The 23,814-nt window shown below is 34.1% G+C and overlaps 1 protein-coding gene across 3 annotated transcripts in view; it reads left to right on the top strand.

The window, feature by feature from the left end:
• The window catches only part of LOC127857047 (uncharacterized), a 34,143-nt gene that overhangs the window by 5,988 nt on the left and 4,341 nt on the right, over nt 1–23,814 (top strand). The window contains exons 2-3 of one of the 3 annotated variants that reach the window (XM_052393341.1): nt 19,569–20,138; nt 20,509–20,950. The exons of 1 other annotated variant lie outside the window; for it this stretch is intronic. In XM_052393341.1, coding sequence (XP_052249301.1) covers nt 19,569–20,138; nt 20,509–20,645 — 707 coding nt within the window. In that variant the 3' untranslated portion in view covers nt 20,646–20,950. Of the gene's footprint in view, nt 1–19,568; nt 20,139–20,508; nt 20,951–23,814 lie in introns of those variants that run through there. One more of the 3 variants, XM_052393338.1, reaches the window with a different exon arrangement.

Below are 23,814 nucleotides of genomic sequence, written 5' to 3'. Positions count from 1 at the left end.
CGATGTCTTCTTAGCGAAAATCCCGTTTGCATTAAGCCCACTTGTCTCAGAGCGAGGCTCATATATATTCGTATTAACAGTGCCTTCATTGTTTGTATACATTTTGACGACTTTATTGAGGATTACGCTCTGGAACAAGAAAGCTCAGAACTAACGACCGACTTTTCATTACAGAAATGCTATCCCACAGGGAGAAATAGTTGATGAATATTGCATTTTGTGATTGCAACAGAAAGAGCTGCCGCTCCCATTTCTCCACTTACTTACCGCGTCGATTTACACTTCGCAATAAAAGGACCACAAACTGGTGGGGGGCCATAGGATTAAAATGTCCAAGCAAAAGTTTAAATGTGTAAATTAAAAATACCTTTTAAACGATTATTTGTGTTCAATTGATCGCAATAATGCGGTGATCTAAAAGGCAATTAAAAATGTATTTTTGCCGTCTAGCCTGTTTCGGTCTGTTTTGTAATTTGCGCTTGTACTGAAATAATGGTTACTTTGTTAATATGCGAGTTTAAGCGCATTTGAAACTATAATTAATTCATGATATGCACAATTGGAATTAAAAAGCAACGCCATGATTTAATTGATTTACCGTAATTGTCTTCAACGATTACATGTAGCGATTGAATCCTTACTTCAATGTATATGCAGCGATTTGAGAGTGTTCAACAAGCAAATACCGTGCAAAATCACAATTCTATTTGAGTTATTTAATACGCTTATATAACGTTAAAGAACGCCACACTATTTGATTTGTTTAAAATGCCTATACATGTGCAATGTAAAAGAAGTCTTCACTATTTTATGTGTTCAACATGCCTATACAAGTCTAAAGATCTCTACACTTTTTGATTAATTCAACATGCCTCTACAATGCTAAAAATCTCTACACTATTTAGTTAATTCAACATGCCTATACAATGCTAAAGATCTCTACACTATTTAGTTGATTCAACATGCCTATACAATGCTGAAGATCTCTACGCTATTTGATTAGTTCAACATGCCTATACAATGCTAAAGATCTCTTCACTATTTAGTTAATTCAACATGCCTATACAATGCTAAAGATCTCTACACTATTTAGTTAATTCAACATGCCTATACAATGCTGAAGATCTCTACGCTATTTGATTAGTTCAACATGCTTACACAATGCTAAAGATCTCTTCACTATTTGATTTGTTCAACATGCCTATACAATCAAAAAGAAATCTACGCTATTTGATTTTTTAAAAATGCCCCACGTATACAATTCAGCCTCGCTCTAGGAAAACGGGGCATAATGAATATGCGAAGTTACTTTTTGCAGACGATATGGCAATTTTTGCGAAATCGCCAGTTGAATTGCAAACCAATATTAATCTTTTGCAATCATATTGTAAAACATGGGGACTGTCGGTCAACACAGACAAAACTAAAATTATGGTTTTCAGAAAGAGGGGCAGACTGTTGTCAAATGAAAAATGGAATTGTGATGGCAAAGAATAAACTGTTGTAGACAATTTTAACTATCTTGGCACTGTTTTCAATAACACATGGAATTTTAAGCTGAATCAATAATATTTAGCAGGTTAAGCAATTAAGGCATTAAACGTACTATTGCAACATTGTAAAAAGTACGAACTAAAGCCAAAGATACTGTGTCAACTCTTTGATTCGTATGTTGGTTGTATACTTATCTTTTCAGCAGAGGTATGGGGATTCACGCAATCAAAAGAACTATAGAGAATACACCTGAAATTTTGCAAACGTATTTAAAAATAACTAATGTAATGCGGGCGTTTATGGGGAGTTAGGTCGATACCCTCTGTTCATTATAAGGTATATACAAATTATTAAATACTGGAGTAAAATTACACATACAGATAATATTATTATTAAAAAGGTTAATGAGCAGGTCAAAGCAGATTGTAGCGATGGCTTAACAAATGGGTATATAATGTAAAGTTATTGGTATGCAATCATGGTTTCTCTTATATTTTTGAAGACGCTAAAAATGTCGATTTTAAATAATTTATTTGTAGTTTTAAACATCGTATCATTGACAATTTTATCCAGGAATGGTCCCAGAGCATGCAGACAAACCATGTTCTTGTTACTTATGTACTCTTCAAAAACAATTTGCATTACGAATCATATCTCGATTTACTACCTAGCAGCCTAAGAATGTTTTTCTGTAGGCTAAGACTATCGGTTCACCCACTAAGAATACAAACCGGTAGATATGGTAGAAATCGAATTGATAGGAATCAGCGTTATTGTTTATTTTGTAATTCACATGATATTGAAGATGAATATCATGTTATGCTTACATGTCCATTTTAAGAGGAGATAGGCAAAAAATATGTACCAAAGTATTATAAACAACACCCATCGATGTTTAAATTTTTTTGAAATGTTGGGCATTTATATATAACAAAACCAAAAAAGTTAAAATTTCTCTTTTTATTAAATACTTATAAAATAAACGAAACTCATTGTTAAATGAAAGTTCATCCTCGTAAAACAATGACACATACTTTAACATTTTGAATAACACAATATGTATGTATATCATAATTCGATGTAATAAGTTTCATAACAAAGACCAGGGGACCGTTTCAATAAGATATCGTATCGTAAATATAACGATATCGTTACTCGGGTAGTTGCGATTGGATTTACGATTCTCGTATTGAATTATTCAAAAGCTTCTTATTCGGCGTCTAAATGCACAACATACGCGGTGTCCATTTTGTTTTCGACGTAACTACGACTGCTTCTTACGTCTCGTAGACTTACGAGAGAATTCTACGATATCGTAAGTTGCGAAAGTTTATTGAAACGCAAAATGGCAAGTTGCGATAATCGCAACTGGTTTACGAGTCGTAACATACTTACGAGAGCTTATTGAAACGGTCCCCAGGTATACCGTATATACAGATATACAGTAGTTACTGAATGTATATATATATGATTAACGTGACATGAATGTTCTTAATCATGCTTTGTTTTGTTTTTGTTATACTGACGAAGTACATTGTGCAAGTCATAATAAAACATACGTTCTGTTCTGTCTGATATGTTAAAGTGATATTATGGGCATTTTTTGCTGTTAAATTGAGCTGAAAAGAATTTACAGGTCAAAAGAGTTAGTTCAAATGTGGTTTCTGACCAATTATCTGCACATCATCTTGCTACCAGTTGTTTAAAAAATATATATATTATATTCGATATTTTACGTGACTGGTGAGTCTTCTAAGCCGAAATGATCCGGGAAACAAAGTACCGGTAGTGTCTTTGTGTCGTATGAACGAATCTGCACTTAAACTACATTTAGATTCACATCGTTAATTGAATCATCAGTTGTCAAAACGAAATTACGGTTGATATTCAAATGAATTATATTTTTTTCCAAGATATTATCTTAGTATGTTGATGCTGCATTAACAAATATAAGTGTATATGAAGTGAAAACACCAAAAATAAACAACGGTTGCGATAGACACCTATAAACTGTAAGATTCCCATAATATCACTTTAATTTGTGCAAAATGGTGACATTTTTGTTTAATCAAATTGAAGGTTTACATCAAATTGCATAATGCTTGGAATGTTTGCATTCTGATCTTGTTCCCATTTGTTATTTCTCGGGACCGACTACGGTACAAATAGGTGAGAATTGATTTGCTCTCTTGTTTATTTTGGTGTTAATGTGCTCACAATGTTGAACACGCCATAAGAGGCACTTTTCATCAAATAAGATTGATGTTCGTTCTGAAGTCGTTAAGTAAATATTCTGGTAAATAACTCATGTGTGTCTATATTATCGAAAAAATGAAGTGACCTAACAGGCAATTTAAAAAAAAACTTTTTTCCCCGCCAAGTTAATTTCGGTTTAATACATGATTATGTAATTTTCCCTTGGATTGAAATAATTGTAACTTTTTGAAAGTGTGAGTTTTAATGCAAATTAAGCTATATTATGACATTATTTAATTGTAAGGTTATTTGAAGTATATGGTATTTAAAACATATCAGTAAATTCCTTTTAAAATGTCTGAGGTTTTCTGCAAATACACGCATATTGATTTAAACACATAAAAAATCTTGAAACTAAGCATAAATTCCTAAGCCTTGAACATTTTTTACCTTTCAACAATCTTAGTCGATTACGTACTGGTATGAAATGAAATTACATTGGATCCATTAGTAAATCGATAATATAATCGGATAAAAAGTGAACGTTATGATTTAATGGATTTTCCGTAATAGTCTTCAACAATTACATGCATCACTTTAAGCATTTCTTCAGCGCTTTTCATGCAGCGATTTGAGAGTATTTAACATGCATATAACATATAAAGGAACACACCACTATTTGACTTTTAACATATTATTAAACATAACTATAAGGTATAGGCATGTTATGGTATACCATGACGGTATAGGCATGTTATTGAAGCAATGTAAAAGAACATTATTTGATTCGCTCATATATTTTACATGATATATAATTTGCATTTTTTTTCTTAACATCTTTGTACGAAAACGGCTGGCATGCAAAAAGTAAGCTCAGGATTGTTTTTCACCGATTCAAATAAGAAATTAAAAAATAAAAAGTAAAATACATACATTAAAAATTACATTTACGACAATTATTTGTCATATAGCTTTATAAAAAAAACTAAGTAATATTAAAGTCGATTTCCTTCTTTTTATTATCAACCTCAAACTTATATGCTAGAACCGACTGAAGGAAAGTGCTACTATAGTAAATAACGAAGCAAATATAACAGTCAGAGCAACTTCAGAGGAGCCGCTCCCATACCGCAACTTACGTACCGTTCTGATATACATTTTATTTTGTAATAAAGTAACCACAAACTGGTGATGGTGGTTTGGGGGGGGGGGGTAATTATGTAAAAAATGTTGAAATTTTAAGTCAAATTTGATTTATATCGTGACTTAGGCACTTATAAGTAAAAAAGTCAATATAATATCAAGTGTCTACACTATTTGTAGGTTTAACAAATACATGTAAATTGATTAATAAACATTTTGATTTTGGAACATAATACATTTGCGAAAGTCATTAACATTTTTGATCGTTTAATTTACCAAGTCGATGATGATCATATATAAAATGAAATCACATTTCACACATAATTAAATTGAAATTATCCACAAATTAAGATGGGACTGTCATGATATAATGTGTTTACCGAAATTGTCTTGTACGATTACATGCAGCGATTTAAGCCTTACTTCAGCGGTATTCATGCAGCGATTTAAGTCTTACTTCAGCGGTGTTCATGCAGCGATTTAAGTCTTACTTCAGCGGTGTTCATGCAGCGATTTTAGAGTGTTTAACATGTGTATACCATGTACAAAGAACACAACAGTATTGGACCTGTTTAACATGCATATACATTGTACGAACACGAAACTATTAGACGTGTTCACATAGCCTGAAATAATGCTCTTCAAACCCATACCGAAAATCAAGTCTGTGTGGAAAGTGCGTCCCTTATAAGTTTGTAAGGACTTCACAGGCTAATTTGGGACAACACGTTTCGCATATACATTAAACCCCTTTTTTCCCAGAGCTCGGTTCAATTTTATTTAACCTCCCTAGATGCACGATCGTCGTACTATGTAACAAACATATCCCCTTCGTCAATATAAGTGCATATGTCGACTACTGCAATGACAATCTCTAGTAAACACAGATATAGTTCCAATTGGTTTGTATCTTCGACATCTCATCTGCCTCTGTGCTGCCAACACAGCATGACAATGCATATACAATCATAATAATGTTCCTTGTTTTGTGAAAACTGGGCATAATGCATGTGCGTAAAGTGTCGTCCCAGATTAGCCTGTGCAGTACGCACAGGCTAATTAGGGACGACTCTTTCCGCCTAAATTGGATTTTTGCTAAGAAAAGACTACATTCAAACGAAAAATACCATAAAAGCGGAAAGTGTCGTCCCTGATTAGCCTGTGCGAACGGCACAGGCTAATCTGCGACGACACTTTACGCAAATGCATTATGCCCAGTCTTCTCAGAACACGACACATATAAACGTAAGGCTTGCTGATGAAAATAAGTTTTTTTAACGAGCGTTATTTTCGCTATTTTTGACATTTTTTGAGTTTGCTTACAGCCTTCATAGACTTTTTATAAGTTATAAGTGGCAAAATATTGGTCACGTAATAGTATAAGACTTTCTGCCCACATTTATCTGATGAAGTCATATTTCGCATTGAATGCTGATTATGAATTTGTGTGCAATCAAATAGAATACTATTTAATTTAAATTGTGCTCAGCCGGATAAAAAAAAATCGCTCAATTGTTTTACGAGTATGTTTTTGAAACCTAGAGTGCTTCTCATTTTAGTTGACATTTACAATGCAGGTTCGTCTGCTATAGTTATCATAGATACTCAATAATTAAAGACACATACCAACAAATGCTCCCTCTATTTTCGTTTATAAAACTAGATTGCATGGCATTCGATGGCTGCATAAGTGCATCATCAATCTCTCTGGATGTGAGGCAGGCATGTGTGTTTAGTCTGACAGTTGTATGTTGCCTTATTAGTTATTGACGAATACATGTCACACTTCCTAGATTCAAACTTAATATATCTCATATTTATAGTGGCATGCTACATATATATGAGTCGTGCTCTATGAAAACGGGGGTTTAATGCATGTACGTAAAGTGTCGTCCCAGATTAGCCTGTGCAGTCCGCATAGGCTAATCAGGGACGACACTTTCCATTTTAATGATAGTTTTCCTTTTCAGAAAGTCTCTGCTAATACAAAAATAAGTTCTTTATCGGAAAGTGTGGTCCCTGATTAGCCTGTGAGGACTTCACCCCCTAATAATAAGGACCGAAAAACATTGTGATTTAAGGTGGAATGAATATTGCTTGAAACTGTTTCTATTTCGAATGATATGGCTAAAATATTAACTATGTAATGAATATTTTCGAAACAATTGCATTCGATTATTAGTGATATGATTACTTTCAGTTAACGGATTCGATAAATGATGCTAGTAATTATTTTTCTTATACCCGAGGGACTGTGTTGATTCTGTCAAGGGAGTATCACTCGGCACTAGTTGCTATATTGTTTCACATATTCACGGATGATTGTATGATTTGAGTAAAGAACGCCCATGATGTTGCACTTTACCGCTAAAGCCGATGTCTTATGAATTCTTTATGAAAAGATGTGGTCGACTTGTGTTCATCTGGAAACTAATAATTAACTTAAAAACGATTGTGATTGATATTCTAAGTACACATTACTAATTCATTTCAAACAATAAATGAGCCTTGCAAAATAGGGTTTAATTGATGTGCGTAAAGTGTCGTCCCAGATTAGTCTATGCAGTCAGCACAGGCTAATTAGGGACGACACTTTCCGCTTTAATGATATTTTTCGTTTCAAGAAAGTATCTTCTTAGTAAAAATCCAATTTATGCGGAAAGTGACGTCCCTGATTAGCCTGTGCGAACTGCACAGGCTAATCTGGGACGACACTATACGCACATGCAACGATGACCAACATTGTCGGTCACTAGTTTGCACAAGAACAAAATGCGCTCCGTTAATAATACGTTATTACTTCCTTTAATTATATATGGCCGAGTACTAGACTATTGGTAAGGTATAGTCATAATGAAACTCACGAAGAATCAAGACAAAACATCGTTTTCATATGCTTTTTTATTAAGGCAAGTGATACATTGCCTATGCATGACAGGACAACATATACGACAGAAATATAAACATAAACATATATAATATTGAAGCTCGTGTCAGTGTCCATGTAAAGTCTGTGGGGTTTAAACCGGTCAGATGTTACGCCAAGCCCCGTCCTGCTATAAGAGGGAACAAACACAGAGGGCAACATAGAAACTACATCAAAACCATAAACAAATACACTTACATGCTTTATTCAGATGTTATAGCATTTATACGATCTCTGAAAGGCACGCCGAATCTCACCATTTGGGCGAGTTTTCATAGAAAACACTCACGTGTAAATAAACTTTAACTTTATTACATTGACTTTAGATGAAAAACCAAGGAAAAAACGATTTTATTTCAATATGATTACTTAGTTGTTTAATATTGCCATGGCAACAGAATAACCACTTTCTGAGGCACGAATAAATAAAATAAATATCCACTTAACTCCGTCTTGTTGACACGATTTCAGAAAGTAGCATCTTATTATACTATCCCAAAATCGGAGTTATCATCTCAGGCAGAAGTCGGGTGAAAAATACCAGATAACATAGCTTGGATTTATTTGCACATATTAATATTGAAAAACATGTATTTCGTTTTCAGTATCGGCTAATGAAATGACTTATTTATAAAATAGTATTTCCATAATTGGAACATAACATATGTATCCATTAGTTTGTATCTTAAATACATTTTCATATGTTTAAAAAATAAAAAGCTTAAAAAAATTACCAATTTGGAGTAACTATAGCACATGTCGAAAACTATTTATTGTAACACGACCCACATTCAATAAAATAGTATGTACCGGTATTATGGATCATTTTATTAAAATAAGTTAACAAACCATTGTCGTCTCACCTTAGCAACTACTGTGTTACTTTGTTGGGAAGGCAAAAATCGAAGATGAAAATGTTTCAATCGCAGATATGAACACAGCTTTTTGATACAACCCATTAATACAACTCTGGCGGTAAATTGACATGAATTCCCATCACCAACCGTTTGTTCCATAGAACAAACACCATTGTAGGCGATGTGCAGTGTGAATCTAACAATCAATATATTTTCTGACAAGATGTCGTGAGAATAATAAAATAATAATGAGGCGAATTCAGTGATGGAAAGTCATTGACTGTGTCGCGTTCTGAGAAAACTATGCATAATGCCTGTGCGTAAAGTGTCGTCCCAGATTAGCTTGTGCAGTACGCACAGGCTAATTAGGGACGACACCTTCCGCTTAAAGAAGATTTTCGATAAGAAGGTACTTCCTTTAAACGAAAAATACCATAAAAGCGGAAAGTGTCGTCCCTGATTAGCCTGTGTGGACTGCACAGGCTAATCTGGGACGACACTTAACGCACATGCATTATGCACAGTTTTCACAGAACAAGACACGCCTGAGTAATCGAGGCCAAGGCTACGTAATGTTTTTCGCTACTCGTGACATCATGCATTATGCGTTATTCCAATCTTCACGCTGAGTTGTCGTTCCTTGATCTTACATATGAGGCTTGCGATCGAATGTTAAAGTATGTTTTGGTTTTCGAAATAGCACTAAATTAGTGTTATTTGTCATTTCTAAGTGTTTAATAACAGTCTTCATAGACGTCATAGTCACACTGCCGCAGTCCACATAGTCCACATGGAATAGTTCAGGCTTTTACTTCCACCTTCATCTGGTAGAAGGATATTTCCCATGGGAAATTGATTATTGATATCTGTAATATTAATTGGAACATCGTTCCAGGACACCACTTCATAAACAATAAGATTCAATATGGACTGTTGTAAGGTATGCAGAACAAACAAACAATACACTTTTTATATTAAAGTTCACCATGGCTATGTAGTAACGTCTGCTAGTAAACAACATGGCTATATAGTAACGTCTGCTAGTATAAAAAATACCATACGTTATAGAGTCATAACACGTTAATGAAATGTTTACCCGTTTAAAACACGTTTATGAAATGTTTCCCCGTTTACTAGCTAGTTGCATGGTATTCGTTCTCAGTGTCTAAGTCTAATATATTTCTGTATATACGATGTATGTTTGCTAAGTCTCCCAGTTGTCTGTAGCTTGGTTATTTTTTTACGAATACATGTCACACGTCGTAGCCTTTGGCTCTATATATCCGATATTTCAAAAGGTTTGCAACATATATCAACATGACAACAGTTACTTAACATGGTTCAAAGAATATTCATACATTCCATTGATACACACAATAAATCAGTTGACAACATTCGATTTCCTAGGGCACTCATAGTATTCAATAACATATACTGAGAACGATGTGCATGCATTACAAAAATACATTAATAATTATTAAGCCGGTAAACAGGTTTGACCAACTATACTATTACAAACTATTTCTAAATTAATCTCAAAGAAAACACAACGTAATGAAAATCCGCATAAGTCTAATATATCCATTATAATGTGAACTTTTTATTACAGAAACCATGTAGACGTACATGTGTATTTGCAACCATGTTATTAAAACATGACATTGGGTCTGCCACCACTTCATTCAATCGTTTTAAAATCACATGTAACGCTTTGTTTGCCAGACGCTCAACCCCTTACCACTTAGAAACACGTATTGTGACGCATTTGCAGTCCCTTCGAAATTTACATTTATTAAAAGACCTTTTCTTACTAAATTCAATTGTTTTAGGCTTCATTTCCAACCATAAGATACTGATGAGCAGCAAACAGCATCAAAGCTAAACAGACTGCGAGTTACTCGCAGGCTGTCTATTATGCTGTTCGCACATAGCTATGTTCACTTTGTCTCTGAGTGGGAAAGGGTTTATTCGTGCATGCCAAACCCTTATCCAATGATGGCACAATAATTCAAGACAAGAATTGTGTCAAGTATCGTATGACCAAATTGTAGAAAACATTCATCCAGAATCCTTATCTGGAGAGCCATTTTTGTCCGCTGGTCATTAATTTCCATCAAATGACCAATTGTCTAAACAATAAAGAAAACACAATCACAAAGATATTAAATATAAAATACTGATCACATCTGCAACGGTCTATGGAAAGACTAAGGGATTTAACTCATTTACTTCTAGCGTCTACAAAAAAAGCCTTGGCAAACAGCTTAGACCCAGATGAGATCCCGCATGATGCGGCGTCTCATCAGGGTCTGCGCTGTTTGCTTAAAGGAATTTCTGTACGATATATTCTAAATATAGAAACTACAAAATAATCTTATATAAACCAAAACGTCTCATTTAAATTGTCAATACAAATGCATTCTCCCACCTAGCACAGACTTGATCACAAAAGACATATGTGCAAATAAACTTTCAACTAATGACATTGAAATTAAACTAAAAAGAAATAAAACAGAATGATAAATCGATTTAAATGTCATTATGTTACCCAATGTGTAACAAACCCCTCAGCAACAAAATTATATTGTTTGAGGTACGATAAAATAAAATGAAAGTGCATGCATTAGCTAAATCCCCTCTTGTTAACAAAATTTAAGAACTTATAGCATCATATAGTAACACAAACAAGACACAACGAGGTGCTTCTATAAGTGTTACTATTATTATATACCCCATTGTGCATGTCTTTAATGGAATATGTATACGGCTTAAGATATTTTTTTCGACATAGCTTGTTTCTTTTATGTCTAATGCATATTTGGTGAAAGATGGTATTCTTACATTTATTCTATGTTCCTAATATTATCATTTTGTTCAGAACAGATTAAGATGAAAACAATAGGAAAATGCAAATGTTTTACTTAAACGAAACATCAATGCGTTTTACAAATATAAAACTTTTTTTATGAAATACAACATTTGCATCAGTTATTGTATACGTAGTTAATTAATACACTGGAGAGTGTTTCGGTACCAAACATTATAATAATGTTTCTATTTTAGGCATGTAGCTAGTTTGAAAGTTTTTTGAATTTGATATTGGTTCTTTTTGTTGCCTTATGTGACGGATTCAATTATATTTGCTACGCGTTGTCTTCATGAAGTAATCCAGTGTCTACTGTATTGGTGCATGTCAAAGGACGACTGCAATCATACGACATCTATCACAATGTCTCTATAGGGTTTAAACACCGATTTATTTCCTTGATAAGGCTGCATAATTGAACCTATGATCTTGGAAGTCGATTGCACTTCTTGGTAGAGAAACCATACATATTCTAGATACTGATGGCACTTGTATTAGGAAACGAAATACTTATATTAATTTGGCTGTGATACATATTTAAGAATTTGATTACATCGAGATTCAAACGAACAATTATTGCTCAAAGGCGTAATAGGAAATAGAATAATAGTTTATTGTTTTAAAAAGGTTAGGCTTTCAATTATTTGTGTAGATAGACTACTTCGTAAATCAATGTTTGTAAATTTATTATTTAGTTAACTTCTTTATAATTATATAACAATGTATTTTTACATGTCAGCATTGTTAGCAGTTCATGGCAATACGTAAATTTCATCACTTCATTTTTTAAGTGCTTTAGAAGTTTTCATTGATTTACAGTTATTAAATAATAAGTAAAACCGACTTCTTGGATGAATAAGTAATTTGATAAAAAGCAACTTGAACCTTCAGTTGTATCAGCAGGAACGAAACCATATAATCATTGTTCACAAACACTTACATTACAAACACAGAAATAAATAATACAACGGAAGTTACTGCCCTGGAAATATTGATGTCAAGCATATTCAAACCAATCGCTCAAACCTCACTCTTTGTAGATAAAACATTCGTTTGTAAACTAAACTTATGTTTATATAATGTTGCAAAAGGTATTTACTGACACTTGAATGTTTTGTGATTAACCCATTCATGCCTAGCGTCTAGAAAAAAGGCCTTGCCAAACAGCGTAGACCCAGATGAGACGCCGCATGATGCGGCGTCTCATCTGGGTCTGTGCTGTTTGCTTACAGGACTTTTTGTAAGAACTATTCTAAATATAGAAATAAATATACTAGACATCACTAATTTTGGAAATAACTTGATCCAATTTAGAAGGATGGGAGAAAGGCATAAATGGCTTAATTCTTGGCCAAGTATGCCTATCGGAACTCCTTCAACTGGTTCACACAGCCAATTATTTGGATTGACCAAAGCTATAACCATACGTGTATGTCAAATGCCATATTATATATATAGTCTTGTAAAATATAGTCAATCTGGTCATTTATATAGTCTTGTATAATATAGACAATCTGGTCATTTCCCTTCAATAAAATACTTACGGACAGGAGTTTCCCTCTTTATAATGATTCTGGAATATTACTATGTTTATATAAACATATTTAAAAAGGTATGCAATTGTTCATTACTGTTTCCTCAACCATCTGTTTGCAACGTAATTCGTGCATTTTAACTTACATTATCATTCAACGCTAAACAGCGCAACAATGGCAAAGGTTATGTTTCTGTGTTATTACACAACTTATCCACGATCTTTCACAATAACAAGCAATGGATCATTTTACTGAGTCAACCGCAAATTTTATGTAAGCATTTACTCCGTATAAACGTATTGCTATGTAATCGCTTATCTTTTTTATATCATTATGTGACGGATTCAATGACATATGTTGTGCAATTAGATCATATTTCATCGTGACCCACCTTAACCCAGTGATATTTCATGCGTTTTTGAAACAGGTTTAAGTATTTAAATTTCTTTGTGTTGACTGTAATCCTGACCGCAATTAATGCCTGCATGTGTTTTAATGAGAGTTATTGCTCACTTGTGGCATTTAATGATGGCTTTCTTTTGATAACAGTTATATACTGCTGACGCGGAAGGAAAATATTTTTTAACATTTCCATTAAAGATATGAGAAACGATCACGTTTAAAAGCGAGTGATGCGCGTCTTATTGAGCTTTCTTCTTCTATCGCTTCAAGAAATCATTGTTAATTCACCGATCAAGAACGCTTATGCAAAGATATGTTCGTATCCTTATGGTTATTAAACAACGACATGTGCAAGTCACGTCAGAATGATGAACCAGTCATAATAAGCTTAGATAGGTCGACTACACAACATATCAATCAATAAAAAAATGGAAAAAATATCACAATTATTACAATATATTTATATAAACATGTATATAAAACTTATTGAATTTCTCATTCAAATACCGAACGTTGAATATAACGCATACAAATATTCTTAACGGAAAATTAAACAAAGAAATAAAAAAAAATGAGAAGGAATAACAATAGTAGGTCTACAAAAAAAAAATTGTCATGCAATAAGACTTCATGAATCGCGCATATTTTGCGGAGATGGGACAAGAGCTCGTAATTTTCCTTGCGATATGCGCGCCTTCCACAATCGTGTAGTGCGTGAATTCGTAACCAAATTGTGTGGTTGAAAGAAAGTATTTTATTTGTTTTAACTAAAAGACCGCTGTGGCATAAACAGATCACGGTCAATCACTTCATTACTTGGACGCACATAAACAGATCACTGTCAATCACTTCTTCACTTATACGCACTTTTCAGCCGCGGTTTGCTTTGTCTTGTTGTGTAACTTAATAATTCCAATGATTGAGGGACCGAGATTATTTCGGATATTAAATGTTACGCAACGTCGATAAATAATTACTTGTTAAATTATTTATTCGATTATAGACGAGAGTTTCCATATTTGTGTGTGAATGTGTTAATCGATAATTAATTGTTCTGTCAAACCATGATTTAATTTAGAATTTCAATAAATGAGGGATGTCTTCAACACTCAACGAATTACAATTAATTTTACGTAACATATTTAGCTGGAGTAACGATGATCTATTAAATTACTCCTCCAACCTCTGATGTGTTAGTCTCTAAACCGAAACTCCTATATTTCTTAATTGTTCATACGTATACAATTAAATTCGGACCCAGTTATTATTTGAGAGTTTGAACAACACCAAAATAAACTTATCGTAATCGAATATTTGCCATTTATATTTGATTTTGTGTGTGTATGTCTTTGTACTTTGTATACAACAAACCAAACACAAAGAACATTGATAAACATAAACTTAAATAAAGCACATAACACGTTTGACGTTATAGGTATGATGATATTTGCTTTATTCAATAGTGTTTTGATGAAGTTTATACAACGGAGTGTTATTTCGCCGATATGCTGTTAAGAATGGACTAAAATTTGATACTTTGCAAAATACTTGAAGCTTTTTAGCTCACATGTGCATGACGATCGCATACATGTTTAGCTCGCCTGAACAAAACGAACTTTTGCGATCACATTTGGACCGCCGTTTGTCGTGCGTCGTCTGTCGTACATATGTGAACATTGTGAATACTCTAGAGTGTTAAGTTTTATCCTATTTTATTTTCATTTCAGCGTTATCATTAAGCTTATTGAAACGCTATTGAGTCCGTTTTCTGGGTAGAACCAATACTTACTGTCTTATGGGGAGAGATCTTAAGAACTCTCCCGCACTCGGGATCGAGCCCATTACCTCCCGGCCGCTAGGCGAAGACCAAACCAAATACGCCATTGCGACCTGAAGTAATAAGATATTAAAACAGTAATAAAACACTAGATATTGTGAACGAACAATTATCTCCTAATAATGCTTCTGTTAGTATCATTATTATGATATTCCTATGTTGTATTGTGCATTTTGATTGGTATGGTGTAGGTTTTCGTTTTGTGTTAATTATGTTTCTAGAGATGCATTATTGTCCTTAATGATACCTGCAACGAGTCGTATTTGATGTCTGCTGCGTGCACCTTGAAGAAGTTGGAAACGTATGAACAAAAAAGATATTGCTTTTAAAGAAAAGAGAGAAACAAACGGAATCATATTTAGACCAAACGAAAACTTCGGTTTTGAATACTCAAACACTTGCGTTTGATGTTTCGGAATTCCTCGACAGTTGGGTCGCTAAAGTTGAAATGTAACACGTAAACACATGCATACGCGTATTTCAAAACGTCTTTGTGTAATGTCACGATTTATTGACACTGCATTTCAACAATCTAATGTAAAAGGCTGCGCTCAACAACATATTTCAAGCTATTTTTTTTTAATTAAAGCGGGTATATACGATTTTGTCAAATATTTATGAATTTATATTAACTGTGTAAAAAACTTATTATATATATATTTCAATATAAATTAAAATAAAAGTTAAGAAGAACATATGTCGAAAAATGCGAAATAAGCCAGATATTTAATTCTGAAATTGAAAACGGCTGTACAGCCGAATTCGCCAGCATGTATACCATACATGTACGATGTGCATCTAAACTTAGTTTAACGGTTTATTTGAATTCCTGCAACGATATCTATTCATACGACACACGAACACTATCTCCGATCCTAATACAAAGACGAATGCTTCGGTTATTGTAGGAAAATATGTTCGTCACTATCGGCTCGGGGCGCTAATTTGTCTTTGCTGCATTTTATGAAATTCGGCTTTAATGTATAATTTTTCTTGCCTATTTTGTGTTATTGTAACATATTTTATAAATATATTACAATTAAACACATATAAAAAAAATCGTATATATCCGCTTTAAATATGATAATTTATTATATAACTGGTATTTCACCAAGCATTTTCGTTACCGTACACGATGCTGCTTATGTTTATTTTATTACAATGTTTATCTCTGTGACATAACATTATGTAGTAAACTTTCAAGATTTAAGACGATGTACACTGTGCAAGTCTGAATAAATATTCGTCTTGTCTTTCAAACTTTCTACTTTAAGTAAGCGCTTTAATGATATTTCAATATTTACGATAAAACGCTGTTCCATATACATGTAATCATTCAATCAGCAATAATTGCGACAATACAATCATTGAGAAGCTTTCAGAACTGAAATGTTCCATTCCCTAATGACCAATCATTCACGAGAGTCGCGACAAAATCGTTATAGTTAATGCACAAATGACGCAAAACACATAAACAGAGTAATGCAACTGCAGATAAAGTTAAACGTTGCATATTGGAGATGTACGAGATATTTAAATAGTACTCTCGGCTTGTATTTGAAAGACACATTTCCAAAGGATTGATTTATTGGCCAATTAACATCGATTCTTTAAGATTGTCACATAATCTATGATTTTGCAATTAAAAGGACTATATCTAACTGAACTATGCGTAGGATTTCCCAGCAAGAGTGCGTTCTTCTTTCGTTGTTATATCTGTAATTTTATGGAAAAAAACGCAATCCCTAGACACGGCTATGTCTCCAGTGGTAACAATCAACGTCATAAAATCCGTCACTCTGGATCAGCAGACGATTTATTGCTTAAATATGTCTATCTTACGGAGGATTCCGGAGATAGTCGATATATAACGATTGAAAATCCGTCCATGTTTGAAAGGGTAATCTGTGTGTAACTTTATTTTATTATTTGTGTCTTGTTCTGAGAAAACTGGGCATAAGGCATGTGGGTAAAGTGTCGTCCCAGATTAGACTGTGCAGTCCGCACAGGCTAATCAAGGACGACACTTTCCGCTTAAACTAGCTTTTCGGTAAAAAGGAACTTCGTTTAATCGAAAATTACCATTAAAGCGAAAAGTGTCGTCCCTGATTAGCTTGTGCGGACTGCACAGGCTAATCTGGGACGACACTTTACGCACATGCCTTAGGCCCAGTTTCCTCAGAACAAGACACAAATAATAAAATAAAGTGCGACTTACTAAACAAAATGGCCCTTTTAACAATATCCATCGAACATCGGAATGATGCCATTTCACGATATTCATTCTTGCAACCATTCGTTAGACTTTTATGTAAGACTAGTGACAACATGTCAAGTTATATAGGACGGGTCAGGTTTGAGTATTTTTTTCATCAAAATTCAAATCTTTCCACAATATTTGTCAACAGTTTCCCAAATATACCATGCATCGATATCTGTAATATAATATGACGGCAAATTAATATCACTTTGTTCGTGCATAACAACTATCAGTTAAGTGCTACAATAAACTGGTAATACGCTATTTGTAAATATTTCAAGGAACAGCGCCTGCAAAGTTGACATAATTGTAATATTGCTTGGATAAAGAATTCCGTCAGTTTTCGATATAGCCATACACATTCTATTTTGATGAACTCTGCAACGACGATGGTACTTGGGATTTCAACTCCTCTGCTTTCAATCGTGTGTCAACAGATACCAATTTAATTATTAATTTAGAAATGTGCGCAGATGTTCACATTAAAATATAAAAGTAACAAACTGATAATCATTTCAGATTTGGCAAGTTTATATATGATTGCAGTTTGTTCTTTTTTTACAAAATTTGAATCTGTTAATTTACCAAAAAACCGAGATTACTCCAATCGGAATGCTTCTTATTCCATATCTCTTTACAGGAAACTGTGCCAAAAAGTGTCAACTATAAACCTATCGTTAAATGAGCATTATTTTATTAACTTTAAGAAAATGTTAACTATAATTCAGCCATCGTGCTTTATTTTATGTATATGTTTATTCTTTATATTAAATATTTGTAAAGTCTGGGTATTATTATTTACGGTTCCATTTCCTTGCCGCGACGTGTGTATGCCTTTAAATAATCTTTATTTTTAACGTTTGATCACGTCTAAATAAAGAGCATGGTTCTTTTCAATGTTTAACCGTTGAAAAGGATAAGAACATTTCAAAATATGGTCCGTGCTCTGTGAAAAGGGGGTTTAATGAATGTGCGTAAAGTGCCGTCCCATATTAGACTGTGCAGTCCGCACAGGCCTATCAGGGACGACACTTTTCGCTTTTATGATATTTTTCTTTTCACGAAAGTGTCGTCCCTGATAAGCCTGTTCGGACTGCACAGGCTAATCTGGGACGACATTGTACGCACATGCGTTAACCCCCTTTTCACAGAGCGCGCCTCATATGTAATCGTCGATGTAATTGAATGTGAATTGCTCATGGGCTAATGATTATAACATATATTGCAGAGAGATGCCCATACTATAAAGTTAATATTTCCAAATGGATATATCATTCAAATTGACTACTACACCTTAATATAGGTGCCGTGCCATTGCAGAGGTTATCTGAATAACACACACACACAATGCAAATAGGTCAATGCTATCCTGCAATCGCGTCGGACATCGGACCACCAAGTATGTCTGGTTACAAACCCTTACAAACTTAATTCATCTACAGATACAGGGTTATAAGAGGCACACCATGTTTCTTAATGTATGTTAATACTGATGTTCATTTATTTCAATAGTTAGAAAATAAAATGGAACAAAACGCTAAAATTATATTAATTTAATTCAATTTACTATTCCAATATATCCCCCAATATATACGCCGTCTTTTGACCTTTTTCACCAGAGGGTGGGCGTTTGCAAGGAGTAAAAATAATGCCATTTTATAAAGCATTTCGAGAAAACCTTTTACCTTTTCACGATGTAGGTCATCGTGAAATGTTGTCAGTGAATGATTTATCTTAGAATTCTGTGAAAACCAGATTTAATGCATTTGCGTAGACAGGATTTTTGCTAAGAAAAAATAAATAAATGTAGGGTGTCGTCCTTTATTAGCCTGTGCGGACTGCTCATGCAATCTGGGACAATACATTACGCACATTCATTAAGCCCTGTTTCCCTAATGTATGCAGAGTGCTTTTAAGCAAAATAAAGCATTAATTTGACATGGGGATATGTGTTTATAATACGAGAGTTTAAAGCGTTAATCATGGTAGGGACGTATTAGACGTATTGGGGTATTTACGGTTTGTATAATACAATTATTTTTCTTTATACAGGATCCATAGCAGCGTCATTGGTGGACCTACTGTCGAGACAAATACATACGAATGTCGGAAATGGCGATGTCGGAAATGACGGTGTTGGAAATGACGATGTCGGAAATTACGCTGAACGTCCTAAAGGCTTGACAGACATGGTGTCGGACAGTTTGAAAGATATTGACCAAACAGAACAATTCGACTTAACCGATCACAGTTTAAAGGTTGAGGAAACTGATGGCAAAAAAGAGAAATATATTGACGCAACCATAGCTGGAGATGTAATTGCAGCAGACGGAAGTGAGTACGAGAATTTGAACACGGATAAAACAGAAGACCAGATATCAATCTTGGATGCACTGATTAACAGTCAGTCCAGTCCTTCAGAAAATAGTTCCATTCAATCAACTGAAAGCCTTTGGGACACGAAACAAAAATTATCATCAAAATCAGACACGTGCCACTTGCGACAGAGTATGGCTTATGGCGAATGTGGTCACGTTGCCCACTGTCCAGTCACGTGTTCGAGCGAGACCGATTGCACGTTTCCCTACTGCGATTCAAAGGGTCAATGTCAATGTAGACAAGGTACGGTAGTAACAAAGTGCGTCATTTATGTTAATAAAATGAAACATATAAAAGGTAAATAAACGAACTGTGCATATTGTAAATCGTATATCTTGGTATTTATTTATCGTATATTTTGTTAAAACCTTTTACGGAATATAAAAATAATATTTTAATGCTCTGTGCGTGTATATAAAAAGCATTTCCATATCTAGTGCATTTTAATGCTGCATACATTGATATGAGTTCTGTATTGCGTCGTTTTCCGGTTACTAGTGGTATATTTTGTCTTTCTGCTATGCTTAAAAGTCATGTCAGCAGTGAACATATAACACAAGGTAAGGCAATAGGTTGGTTTATTTCAATTCGTATTATTTTTATACATTTTCAGCTGAGTGTAGCACAGCCGAAATGTGCGAATTCTTCAGAATAGAGTGTCAAGGAACATTCACATGTAAGGAAGGTTACTGCTACTGTCAACAGGAGGAGGAAAGCGAAATCACACAACAACAAAACAGAACGCAATAAATAAAAACACGACGTGACTACCCTGAAAAATGTTGATGTTTGAAGACATTCACAATAACAGTCTATATCGTGACGTTGAGGGATATTGTTCGATTTGTATGAATAAAATTTGGCCGTGCTCTGTGAACAGGTTTTTTCACAGTTATTATTTGAGAGTTTGAACAACACCAAAATAAACTTATCGTAATCGAATATTTGCCATTTATATTTGATTTTGTGTGTGTATGTCTTTGTACTTTGTATACAACAAACCAAACACAAAGAACATTGATAAACATAAACTTAAATAAAGCACATAACACGTTTGACGTTATAGGTATGATGATATTTGCTTTATTCAATAGTGTTTTGATGAAGTTTATACAACGGAGTGTTATTTCGCCGATATGCTGTTAAGAATGGACTAAAATTTGATACTTTGCAAAATACTTGAAGCTTTTTAGCTCACATGTGCATGACGATCGCATACATGTTTAGCTCGCCTGAACAAAACGAACTTTTGCGATCACATTTGGACCGCCGTTTGTCGTGCGTCGTCTGTCGTACATATGTGAACATTGTGAATACTCTAGAGTGTTAAGTTTTATCCTATTTTATTTTCATTTCAGCGTTATCATTAAGCTTATTGAAACGCTATTGAGTCCGTTTTCTGGGTAGAACCAATACTTACTGTCTTATGGGGAGAGATCTTAAGAACTCTCCCGCACTCGGGATCGAGCCCATTACCTCCCGGCCGCTAGGCGAAGACCAAACCAAATACGCCATTGCGACCTGAAGTAATAAGATATTAAAACAGTAATAAAACACTAGATATTGTGAACGAACAATTATCTCCTAATAATGCTTCTGTTAGTATCATTATTATGATATTCCTATGTTGTATTGTGCATTTTGATTGGTATGGTGTAGGTTTTCGTTTTGTGTTAATTATGTTTCTAGAGATGCATTATTGTCCTTAATGATACCTGCAACGAGTCGTATTTGATGTCTGCTGCGTGCACCTTGAAGAAGTTGGAAACGTATGAACAAAAAAGATATTGCTTTTAAAGAAAAGAGAGAAACAAACGGAATCATATTTAGACCAAACGAAAACTTCGGTTTTGAATACTCAAACACTTGCGTTTGATGTTTCGGAATTCCTCGACAGTTGGGTCGCTAAAGTTGAAATGTAACACGTAAACACATGCATACGCGTATTTCAAAACGTCTTTGTGTAATGTCACGATTTATTGACACTGCATTTCAACAATCTAATGTAAAAGGCTGCGCTCAACAACATATTTCAAGCTATTTTTTTTTAATTAAAGCGGGTATATACGATTTTGTCAAATATTTATGAATTTATATTAACTGTGTAAAAAACTTATTATATATATATTTCAATATAAATTAAAATAAAAGTTAAGAAGAACATATGTCGAAAAATGCGAAATAAGCCAGATATTTAATTCTGAAATTGAAAACGGCTGTACAGCCGAATTCGCCAGCATGTATACCATACATGTACGATGTGCATCTAAACTTAGTTTAACGGTTTATTTGAATTCCTGCAACGATATCTATTCATACGACACACGAACACTATCTCCGATCCTAATACAAAGACGAATGCTTCGGTTATTGTAGGAAAATATGTTCGTCACTATCGGCTCGGGGCGCTAATTTGTCTTTGCTGCATTTTATGAAATTCGGCTTTAATGTATAATTTTTCTTGCCTATTTTGTGTTATTGTAACATATTTTATAAATATATTACAATTAAACACATATAAAAAAAATCGTATATATCCGCTTTAAATATGATAATTTATTATATAACTGGTATTTCACCAAGCATTTTCGTTACCGTACACGATGCTGCTTATGTTTATTTTATTACAATGTTTATCTCTGTGACATAACATTATGTAGTAAACTTTCAAGATTTAAGACGATGTACACTGTGCAAGTCTGAATAAATATTCGTCTTGTCTTTCAAACTTTCTACTTTAAGTAAGCGCTTTAATGATATTTCAATATTTACGATAAAACGCTGTTCCATATACATGTAATCATTCAATCAGCAATAATTGCGACAATACAATCATTGAGAAGCTTTCAGAACTGAAATGTTCCATTCCCTAATGACCAATCATTCACGAGAGTCGCGACAAAATCGTTATAGTTAATGCACAAATGACGCAAAACACATAAACAGAGTAATGCAACTGCAGATAAAGTTAAACGTTGCATATTGGAGATGTACGAGATATTTAAATAGTACTCTCGGCTTGTATTTGAAAGACACATTTCCAAAGGATTGATTTATTGGCCAATTAACATCGATTCTTTAAGATTGTCACATAATCTATGATTTTGCAATTAAAAGGACTATATCTAACTGAACTATGCGTAGGATTTCCCAGCAAGAGTGCGTTCTTCTTTCGTTGTTATATCTGTAATTTTATGGAAAAAAACGCAATCCCTAGACACGGCTATGTCTCCAGTGGTAACAATCAACGTCATAAAATCCGTCACTCTGGATCAGCAGACGATTTATTGCTTAAATATGTCTATCTTACGGAGGATTCCGGAGATAGTCGATATATAACGATTGAAAATCCGTCCATGTTTGAAAGGGTAATCTGTGTGTAACTTTATTTTATTATTTGTGTCTTGTTCTGAGAAAACTGGGCATAAGGCATGTGGGTAAAGTGTCGTCCCAGATTAGACTGTGCAGTCCGCACAGGCTAATCAAGGACGACACTTTCCGCTTAAACTAGCTTTTCGGTAAAAAGGAACTTCGTTTAATCGAAAATTACCATTAAAGCGAAAAGTGTCGTCCCTGATTAGCTTGTGCGGACTGCACAGGCTAATCTGGGACGACACTTTACGCACATGCCTTAGGCCCAGTTTCCTCAGAACAAGACACAAATAATAAAATAAAGTGCGACTTACTAAACAAAATGGCCCTTTTAACAATATCCATCGAACATCGGAATGATGCCATTTCACGATATTCATTCTTGCAACCATTCGTTAGACTTTTATGTAAGACTAGTGACAACATGTCAAGTTATATAGGACGGGTCAGGTTTGAGTATTTTTTTCATCAAAATTCAAATCTTTCCACAATATTTGTCAACAGTTTCCCAAATATACCATGCATCGATATCTGTAATATAATATGA

This window comes from Dreissena polymorpha, chromosome 14 (assembly GCF_020536995.1).
Source record: "Dreissena polymorpha isolate Duluth1 chromosome 14, UMN_Dpol_1.0, whole genome shotgun sequence".
Taxonomy (NCBI): Eukaryota; Metazoa; Mollusca; class Bivalvia; order Myida; family Dreissenidae; genus Dreissena; species Dreissena polymorpha.
The sequence above is the reverse complement of the archived record's forward strand: the minus strand, read 5'-3'. Positions and strand labels throughout refer to the sequence as shown.